Here is an 11,224-nt window from a genome sequence, read left to right on the forward strand (position 1 = left end):
AGGGTAAGAGCGTCCATCATTAAGGACCCACATCACTCATGCCATGCTCCCTTCTGGTTGCCATTAGGAATAAGGTACAGAGCCTCAAGACTCTCACTGCCAGGTTCAGGAACAGTTATTACCCCTCAACAGTCAGGCTCTTGAACCTGGGGGGATGACTTCACTCACCCCATCACTGAACTGTTCCCACAACCTATAGATTTACTTTCAGGGACTCTTCATCTCATGTTCGTATGTATGTATGTATGTATGTATGTATGTATGTATATATTTATTTATTATTGTCTTTCCTTTTTCATATCTGCACACTTTGTTGTCCTTTGCTTATTTGTTGTTTACCCACCCTGTTGGGTGCAGTCTTCCATTGATTTTATTATGTTTCTTGGATTTACTGTGTATGCCTGTCAAGAAAATGAATCTCAGGATTGTATACGCTGATATTTTATAGTACTTGGATAATAAATTTACTTTGATCATTGAACTTGCCAAATTACTTAGTGGATACAATCAATTGGAAAATGCTTCAACAGAAGTCAAACAAATAATGATCCTGAATAGATAGATACCTTATTGATCCCAAAGGAAATTAGTGTCACAGCAGCATTACAAGTGCACATATGTACAAACATTAGAAGGGAAGTGAGAAAGAATAAAAAATAACAGTCTAACAGGAAAGGGTTATCTCTTCCCCAGCTATAGGTTGACTCATTATCGAGCCTAATGTCCAACTGTAAGAATGACCTCACGTAACTTCCTCCTTTACCATAGCATTGGAGAGGGACAGGAACAGACAAGTTAGGAAAGTGATTAATTGGAGTAAGGGGAAATATGAGGCTATCAGGCAGGAACTTGGAAGCATAAACAGGGAACAGATGTTCTCAGGGAAATGTACGGAAGAAATGTGGCAGATGTTCAGAAGATATTTGCATGGAGTTCTGCACAGGTACGTTCCAGTGAGACTGGGAAAGGATGGTAGGGTACAGGAACCGTGGTGTACAAAGGCTGTTGTAAATCTAATCAAGAAGAAAAGAAAAGCTCACAAAAGGTTCAAAAAACTAGGAAATGATAGAGATCCTGAAGGTTATAAGGCTAGCAGGAAGGAGCTTAAGAATGAAATTAAGAGAGCTAGAAGAGGCCATGAGAAGGCCTTGGCAGACAGGATTAAGGAAAACCCCAAAGCATTCTACAAGTATGTGAAGAGTACGAGAATAAGACCTGAGAAAATAGGAGTAATCAAGGGTGACAGTGGAAAAATGTGTATGGATCCGGAGGAGATAGCAGAGGTACTTAATGAATACTTTGCTTCAGTATTCACTACGGAAAAGGATCTTGGTGATTGTAGGGATGACTTGCAGTGGATTGAAAAGCTTGAGCATGTAGATATTAAGGAAGAGGATGTGCTGGAGCTTTTGGAAAGCATCGAGTTGGATAAGACACCAGGACCGGACGGGATGTACCCCAGGCTACTGTAGGAGGTGAGGGAGGATATTGCTGAGCCTCTGGCGATGATCTTTGTATTATCAATGGGGGCAGGAGAGATTCTGGAGGATTGGAGGGTTGTGGATGTTGTTCTCTTATTCAAGAAAGGGAGTAGAGATAGCCCAGAAAATTATAGACCAGTGAGTCTTACTTCAGTGGTTGGTAAGTTGATGGAGAAGATCCTGATTTATGAACATTGGGAGAGGCATAATATGATTACGAATAGTCAGCGTGGGTTTGTGAAAGGCAGGTTGTGCCTTACGAGCCTGATTGAATCTTTTGAGGATGTGACTAAACACATTGATGAAGGAAGAGCAGTAGATGTAGTGTATATGGATTTCAGCAAGGCATTTGATGAGGTACCCCCTGTAAGGCTTATTGAGAAAGTAAGGAGGCATGGGATCCAAGGGGACATTGCTTTGCGGATCCAGAACTGGCTTGCCCATAGAAGGCAAAGAGTGATTGTAGACTGGTCATATTCTGCATGGAGGTCGGTGACCTGTGGTGTGCCTCAGGGATCTGTTCTGGGACCCTTACTCTTTGTGATTGTTTTAAATGACCTGGGTGAGGAAGTGGAGGGAAGGGTTAATAAATTTGCTGTATAAAATGATGAGAGGCATTAATTGTGTGGATAGTCAGAGGCTTTTTCCCAGGGCTGAAATGGCTAGCATGAGAGGGCACAGTTTTACGATGCGTGGAAATAGGTACAGAGAGATGCCGGGGTAAGTTTTTTATGCAGAGATTGGTGAGTGCGTGGAATGGGCTGCCAGGGACAGTGGTAGAGGCAGATACGATAGGGTCTTTTAAGAGGCTCCTGGATAGGTACATGGAGCTTAGAAAAATAGAGGGTAACCTTAGGTAATTTCTAAAATAAGGACATGTTCGGCACAGCTTTGTGGGTTGAAGGGCCTGTATTGTGCTGTAGGTTTTCTATGTTTCTATAGCACACTTTGGAGCAGCACAGTTATCTTAATAACTACTGTATGTTTATTGAAAAGCTACATTACAAATTCTTATAATGTCTCAATCGTGCTTTGCATTGCCTAGCTTAAAATTGAGTCCATTAGACCAGCAACCGACCTGGCTTCAGTTCTGCATACCTTCGAACAACTTGGATTGGAGGAAGGGAGGGGAGATTAGACTTTCTTGCCATTTGGTGATCCTTGTTAGAAACTGTGTGGAATGGCACACATCCAAGAATGATAGTTGAGGTGAAGTAAGCTGGAGTCTCAGGGGAAGAACCAATGATAACAGTTTTAATAATCCCCTTTTAACTGTCAATTTTGCAACCAGATTATATTTCTATAACAATGAAAGGCTTCTGTTTTAATAATGGCTTCTAGATTATCATGCCAGAAGCTCCTACTAGTTGGGCAACTTTGGAATCTTCATCTATTTAAATAATACCCAAATATCCATCTACATGTTTAGTAGTTTATCGCCATTTAGATCTCATTATTTAAGAAATTGAACTGAAATATGTTGCCTAAACATGTAATCATTAGATGGCAATATTTATATTGTAGTTTAATGTACTGTCTCATGTTTTAAACTTAGGATAAGGAATCGTCACCTGAAACACCTCCTGAATTAGTAAACGATGACTCTGTTAATCAAGATTCATTAAAGCCAGAAGAGGTGACTCCTTCAAAGTCTTCAAATTCTGAGGACACTCATTTAGAGTCAGCAGAGACTGAAGAGGAGACTTCTCCAAAGTCAGCAGATTCTAATGAGAGTTTGCCTCAGCAGACAACAGACACTGAGCAAGAAATGTCTTTGCAGTCACCAAATTCTGAGGAAGTTGTTTCAAATGAATTTTCCGAGACACAGGAAAAAATTGTTCAGGAAACTTCGAAGACTGAAGATGAGATTACTCTGGATTCCATAGAGTCAGAGAAGGAAATCGCTCAAGATCCAATCAAGGATAAAGAGGGGTTCATTGAGGAATCAACCAATCTAGGCAATGAAACCACAGTGAATGAATCTGCTAATGGTGCACCAGACGATTTGTCAGAAAATGAGCCTGAAGAACCCCAAAGTGCAGCGGAATTGAAAGAATGCAGTGAAGATAACAGGCTGGAAAAGGTATTGATACTTCTTTTAAATTACTTCTTTTCAAATTTTGCTTTGACTTCCAAACTAACTCCATTATCAGCTGAATGAGCTGAGCAGAAAATTTTGACTCTGCTTTAAATAGTGCAGATGGATTGAAAAAGCACACTTCACTGGATTAAGCCTGCATTGGTAACTTCAGTTTCCTCCAGTTACAATGACCATACGATTCCATTTAAAGTATCTGTATTATACATTGTAAAGTCTTGTCCAACTGCCTATCTACTCATAAACAACTCAAAAGGCTAGAACTAAAATAAATAAAATAGAAAATGCTGGAAATACTCAGCAAGTCAGGCAGCATCTGTGAGGAGAGGAATAGCGTTAACGTGTCAGGTTGATTACCTTTCATAGTGTTCTTTTGATCTGAATTCTGGTGACAGGTCATTGACCCGATACTAAACTCATTTCCTTTCTGCACAGGCATTGACTTGCTAACCATTTACTACTTTTAATTTCAGATTTGCATTACATTGCTTCTGGGTTATTGCAAATAAATCTTTTCCTTGGTTTCTTTAAAATGTAGGCAATTTACATAATTATACATGTCATTGACATAACTAGCGAGTGTAGTTGATGCTGTCAAGTGATTGAAGGAAAGACAACTATAATATAACCAACATCATAGTTTCTGTAAATCATCCGTGATCTTCAATTCCTGGTTAGAGTTACATAATTTAATAATTCTTTTCATGCACTGTCCAGGAGCAAATCTAGCAAATGTTTATGTTCGGGAAAACTAGAGGAGAAATTATTAAAGACAGTTTTGTTAAGCTAAACTTGTTGGAATCAATTTGTGTTAATTAACTAGGTTAGTGTGACTAACAGCTTTTTACTTTGCTTTTCTGTTCAGGATGAAGATGTCCCCATGCAGAATGACAGTGAAGCATCTGAACCAGTGCAGGATCCAGCAGCTAACTGCAGCCCTTCCAACCACAATGATACTGACCCAAATAATGTTACATTATCGAAAAGCATGGAACAGCCTGATGCCCAGGCTAGTGAGAAACCACCAGATAATGGTCATGAATCTGTTCATGAGGAAGTGTCTCAACATAGTGGTACAGAGGGTGAACCCACTTCCGGGATAACAAAGACTACGTCGGCACAGCAGGAAGGTGAACCAGAGGAGTCCAGTGCCCCAGTGGATCTCACTCTTGGTCCGTTACTTGTGATTGAACTTGAGGATGTTTCGCTGAAGCAGGCTACGCCTGCCCATCCACTAACAGATGAAACAAAAGAAACTGATCTGAAAGATCAGTCGTCACCAGCTGTCGCTGAAAAGGGTGTTGACAGTAGCTCAGAAGAAATGGAAATGGAAGTACCAGTTATGGATAGGAGAAATCTGAGGAGAAAAGTCAAGGGAAACAAAGGGCCTCCCAAGAAACGAAGCAAGGTAGCAGCTTAAATCCAAGTTACACTGTTTGTGTAACTAATTGTATTCCACTGTGTTACAGAAGATTCAAAATGACAGCTATATTGTGTGATAGTGGGATAACGCAAGCCCTAATTTCCTGTCCTTCATTAACAGACACTTGCATTTCATCAACACGATTAAATAAAAATTTAATTCTAATGCCAATTTTTGATGTTGCATTTTAAACAGGTTGCAAAGACTCCTTATTCACAAGGAAGCTGTTTTATAAGCATCATTTTATTAATCTTGGAATGTTAATGATGGAATAAAATGATCCTACAAATGTTTAGATTGACGTAGGAGTGTGACCCATAAAAACCAAATTTATTAGCTGATTTGTAGCTTGTTTTAATTTTGAAGTTGTTTTTAAACTTCAATTTGGTAGTAATCTTTTAATATTGTACCTAATGCGCAAAATTGTAGTGTGTTAATAGTATTTTAGTTCTAGTTTGTTTGACTCCAGTGCTCTGAATGGTGATCCAAAGAACAGTATTTGTATTACTAGTCTGTTCGATGCATCAGAATTTTAGTCTGGGTCTTTTAATTCAGTGTGATTATGTCACTAATGTCAGATAAAATTTCAAATAGTTATGTCATGACACTCAAATGTTTTGAACTTTCCACTCATAGTCATGTTTGGATCTTATACTTTATATCAGATGTTAAAACAGTTCATACTTTTTTCAATGTGAAAGAACAGAGGCGGGATCCAGTGATCAGGCTCGTAAAGTTAATTGGCAAAACTTTCATAATTATCAGAATTGCTTCCAAGTAGTGTTTAGAAAGAGGTTCTAGAGACTCATAACTTTTTTTGTTCTGATGATCAGTGCTCCAAAATCCATAGTTTCTACATTTCTGACATGCTTAGAATGCCTTTCTTTAACCAAATATCCCAGATTCCATGTTTATAAAGCTTTAACCTCTGTATGGAAACTCAACTTTTTACTTTCTTGCCTAGTGCTTTTAAGTTTATTTTACAGACTAATTTGTATAATTAACCATCCAAACCTTTAAAAACTCAAAATGACAGACATATAACTGGAGTAATTAATGTGATCTCTCACATGCATCTGAAGCTGCTTACCTGTTAGACAGCTTCAAGGATGGTTGATGAGTACACATACACCCCGTTGTGATTACATCTTCCAGTCTGGTGTGGTATGTCAATACTGTCTTTCTAATATCTGCTCTGTTTGTTAGGAATGCAACATTATTCAATTGTCTTTTATAATTTAACAGCACTATAATGTAATTCACTTTAACTGGACTTCTAGGAAGGGGGTATTGAACTCTTTTAATTGTGTTGAGTAAATGACTTTTATGTCTCAAATAACATTGGTACCAGAAAGTTAAATATTTTTTGTATTATGTATAATTTTTACAGTGTCTGTTATAATAAATTTTTCTTTCTGGCCAGGTTTTGTCACATTGCGCTATTTTGCTGATCTTGAACAAAATTCCATTTAATTATTAGAATACTAGCCTGACTTGGATATTTCTTAATTGACAGATCTCAATTGTTTTTTTAACATTGGCCTTGAACTAATTTGTTACAATGCATATGTGAGGTTCCTTTTTACTGAGAAGCTCATTTAATATGTTGGATAATTAGGATGAGAATAAGTTAAGGAAGTGACCTAGGCCATTGCCAGTAGTTTAAAATTCTAATTAATACTTAATTCCTTTTGAGAATGACCACTGTTCTCTCTAAGCTCCTCAAACTCAGCAATGCTCATATCCGACTCTTCAAACTTCGTACTATTGCTTATCAGTGACTAGATTATTCTCTCCATTTTGCCTCTCCTACTCCAGGACTCTTCTTTAAAATCTATCTCCTTGATAGCTCTGTATCTTTTCTACTCCTTATTTCATCTTGCCAGTTGGAGGCTTTATGAATAAGGATATTGAAACTACTGTAGGTGATGCTGAATCAGAGTAGTTGTTTCAATACTATACTGGAATTCTTTGTAATTTGACATTTCATTGGAGCTCTGAATATTTACAGGAGAATGAGTGGGGAAAGGTGAAGGCTATGGTCACCCAGGTGAAAAGGGGTAATTCCAGCATTACGGTACTTTGGACCAAGGATGGGTTTAACTTGCACTATTAATTATTATGTTTTAAACAGTTATTTTGTCATGGAGGTTGGAGGCCAATTACCAACCCCCATTAAATGGCTGCAGGGATTCAGATAGCAAATTGGGTCTAATGGTCTTCTAATTGGTATTCTTGTTTCATGAGGTTAGAAGTGGGAATGTTTGTTAATAATAGCATGGTATTCAGTTATATTAAGACTGCTCAGATAATGAACTAGCTTATGCCTTTACCAACCAAAGCTTAGACAATTCAGGTAGAACTTGTATCTACTATGAATGTTACTTGTCATTTCAGTTGGGGCAATAACCATCTTAATCAAATAGTTAACCATTTTGCTTTTAATATCCATTGGTCACTGGCACCCTACTATTGACCAGAAACTTGAGTGAGCCTGCTGCATACTGTAGGTACAAAGGTAGGTCAGAGGCTGAACATGCTTCTCTGACTTCCTATCATCTGCAAGTTCAATTGCCTAGAGAATATAAAATACAGAAAATAATACCATGAAAGTGTCCTTGCATCAGAATGCCCTTCAATCTGAAGCACTAATAATGTCTAGTAATTCCTGAACTGCTGGATGGTGCTAATATTCTGATTTTATTTGGATTTCTAGCATCTGCATTTTTTTTTTTTTTTTTTTTTTTGGGGGATGTACTTTTCCACTTAATGACATACCTTCATGACTGCTGTTCTGATGGGTATTGCTAGTAACCTGCTAAGTTTCTCATAATTCCCAAACTTGTGACCTCTCGCGCCTAAAGGAGCCAAAACAAAAGTCGTATCACTAAAATCGTCAAAGTTTTGTGTCAGTCCTGGATGAAAGTTTTTCTCTCAGTTTAGTGCAAAGTTTAAGGATGCCCACATACAAATTTAAAATGCCACCACTGCCTCAGATTAGAGGCTGCATTCAACATATTTATGATGGCTTATTTATCAGTATTATCTATTTCCATTGAGAAGTGCTGAGACTTGAACATCGAAATGAAATTATGTGAGGACAAAAGATCAGGATTGGCCCTGAAAAACAATTCCTATACTCCCAAGTTCCCATCAGGCTTTAAATTGCTCTGTAATTCATTTCCACAAGTAACCTGAAAGGCCTGTTGTAAAGATGCACTTTTAATTTAATGTAGAGGAATCATAGCATTGTTTGCATGCTGGCTATTATTGCTCTACAATAGTCTAGATGCATCCCTAATTGCATTGAGGAAAGCTATCCCCATTTGTACAACAATCTGCAGACCTTTTCCAGGATGATCCATTTCAAGGATTTAATTTAAGCTTGTTTTGTCTCCTTGTAGGTCCGCCACTTTCGTGCATCCACCAGAACATGATGAAAGGAATACATTTATCATCATTGACAATCTTTAATACATTTTCTTTTACTAAGGTGAGAAGGTAGTTGCTGGAAAAAGCCATACTAAAGTCTCTACTAATGATGAAATAACATACATAGCACCTTCTGAAATGTTGTAAAACATTGCAAGGTGCTTTGCAGGAGCATTAACAAAACTTGACACTAAGCACATAAGGAGATTAGGGTAGATAAGGACAGAAGGTTAAGGGAGCTCAAGAGAATGCTTATGGGTAGTAGAATCTAAGAAGCATTTTAAAATTTGAGGTGCTTTGAAATTTAGCTAAAAATGCAGGCAAAATTTATAAATGAATGATGGGGGAAAGTGGAGGTTTCCACCAGAAACTAGTCAAAGTGATCCAGAATAAATCTTATTTGGCAAGATTATTGTTTGCATACAGTTGAAGCAGGCTAAAAACTTCCCATGCAGTAATACTAAGTTTTCTAAAATTGACTCTAATGTGTCAAGCTAACTACTGGATTTTGGCTTCGAATGAGTTACACAGGTAGTAAATAGTTATGACAAACAATTTTGTGATTGTTATTCTGTACAGGTTACTACTCAGAATTTCTAGTAGTTCTGCATGAGATTGAATAGGAAATTTTTTAAAAAGGAATTTGGAGAACTAGGGCAGCTTGCTGTAGTTGCAAATTATATCTAGAGCAACAACTTAAAAAATCAACACTACCATTTGCAAGTATCCTTCATTTTTCATGTCTAAACTTATTTTATCAGCTTTTATTTTTCTGTTACCTGTTTTTACAGTAGGCATCCCACAAATAAGAATCTCTCCTGACCTGTGTCTCAATGCTCCTTTTACAATTAGATACCAGCAGAGTAAGTGGCTTAGGTGGCAGGAGCATTCTAGTTGTAGATAACCTGTTAGAATGTGATTTTTTTTGTGTGTGTGTGTGTGGTTGTTCCATATTATTTCTCCCCTTTAAACCTCCAAATGCTTGTGAAATTGACTGCAAAATACTAAACACAAAGTTCCCAATGTGGGTCTTCCCTGCAAGAATGGAAAAATGTTCATAAAGGCACAATTTTAACCCACTAACGCTAAAAATGAGCACCACTATCCTAGTCTTCATAGCACAGCTTATCTCAAATTTAGAATTCTAAAACCATCAGAATTAGTATGAATTTATTCCCTCACTAAACTGAGTGCTTTTACACCCATTCTGCTCACTGGAAAACATCACACAAATAAGTTTGTATGAAATTGTGATCCAAAATTTACATTATTCTTCTACAAAGAATGATCTGCATAGACCTACATAACTTTGTGTGATAAATTGCAATATGCATGGGATTATGTAACAAAATCTGAAATTGTCTATAGGAAGAGTATTTATAATCAAACATTTATCCTTGTGCTCATAATGAACTTTCTAGCCAAGCAGATTCTCATTGTCGTTCACACTAACTACACAACTTGATTTTTCAAACAAATAATTCCCAATAGTACTAATTTACTATCCACATGTTGGAATTAATAAAATCTACAAGCTTGCTTTCCAGCTATGTTTATGATAAAATTAAATGTTCAAATTAATAAAGATTTGTATGGTGAATTGTCTTCAATCTAATTGTTTATTGATTAACAATTGTTACATAATATCAGGAAGGCACAGTGACATAGCAGTTAGCATAATGCATTACAGTGCCAGTCATCTGGATTCAATTCCAGCTCCTGCCTGTAAGGAATTTGCACATTCCAAAAAGATATATGGATTCGGTTTAGTAAGTTTTGGGTCTGCTATGCTGGTGCCTAAAGAATGGTAATTCTTGTGGATGGCCCCCAACACATCCTCATACTGTTGGTTATCAATGCAAACAATGCACTTCACTATGTTTCAGTGTACATGTAACTAATAAAGCTACTTTAATTTTTAATTGGCACTGTATAGACAGCATGTGAAATAGTAGTTTGACGTAAGCAGCCAAATACCTGCTTTGGTTCAGTTACCTCAAAGCAGAAGAATTAGGGTACTGTAGAGACTAGTGCAATATTAAGTGTACCTTATATAGATAATACTTAGGGAAGACCCATGTATTTAGCTGCTACATTTACTAGAAGTGACATTTAAATTATTTTGACTGTCAAATATTTGGAGTAAGTTCGTGAAAGGCACTATCTAAATGCAACACTGTTCTTTTCAAAGTGCCATACTGACAATCACAGACTTGTGGTTCAACAGTAACCACTTTCATATACAGTGGATTGTGGATAATCGAGGCAGCCACTTATTTACAACTCTTTAAAAAAAAATTGAGAAAATAGTCAGGATTTCCTTTGTTTCTAACTAATGTCAATTGCACGCACTTGTGGGTACTATACACTACATTGTGCATGGAGTGTTTAAATAGCATCAGTTGTGTGTATCTGTATTCAAAGAGCAGCTACTTTTGGCAATGAAGGTAGCCCATTATCTGCAGGAGGTGTCTGCATGCACTTTATTCATTTAGTCAAAATAACATGGCACCATACACTATGGATTTCTTTGTTGATAACTAATAAGAACTAATAGCTTTATAGTACTATAGTAATATTGGTAGTACTCAAATCTGTTCATTTAAATATATAATTTGTTATTTAAACAGTAGTTTACCTTTTTAAAACTATTTTCATGCAACCTTGGCTAACTGGGGCAGCAGTTTAATTGGACCAAAATGTACTGGTCCCAAAGTGTCCCAATTAACTGTAATCCTCTAATATATACTGTTTGACTTGCAGCTTTTAAACTAATTTCAAACACATTTT

At 37.0% G+C, this 11,224-nt stretch overlaps 1 protein-coding gene across 3 annotated transcripts in view; it reads left to right on the forward strand.

Annotated features, from left to right (window-relative positions):
• LOC140197644 (soluble lamin-associated protein of 75 kDa-like) overlaps positions 1-10,026 on the forward strand; it is an 85,258-nt gene extending 75,232 nt beyond the window's left edge. For all 3 annotated transcript variants that reach the window (XM_072257909.1, XM_072257910.1, XM_072257911.1), the window contains exons 12-14: positions 3,037-3,564; positions 4,445-4,987; positions 8,407-10,026. In XM_072257909.1, the coding sequence (XP_072114010.1) occupies positions 3,037-3,564; positions 4,445-4,987; positions 8,407-8,439 (1,104 nt within the window). In that variant the 3' untranslated portion in view covers positions 8,440-10,026. The remainder of the gene's footprint in view (positions 1-3,036; positions 3,565-4,444; positions 4,988-8,406) is intronic.
• Positions 10,027-11,224: the final 1,198 nt, after the last annotated feature.

This window comes from Mobula birostris, chromosome 5, assembly GCF_030028105.1.
Source record: "Mobula birostris isolate sMobBir1 chromosome 5, sMobBir1.hap1, whole genome shotgun sequence".
NCBI classification, from domain to species: Eukaryota; Metazoa; Chordata; class Chondrichthyes; order Myliobatiformes; family Myliobatidae; genus Mobula; species Mobula birostris.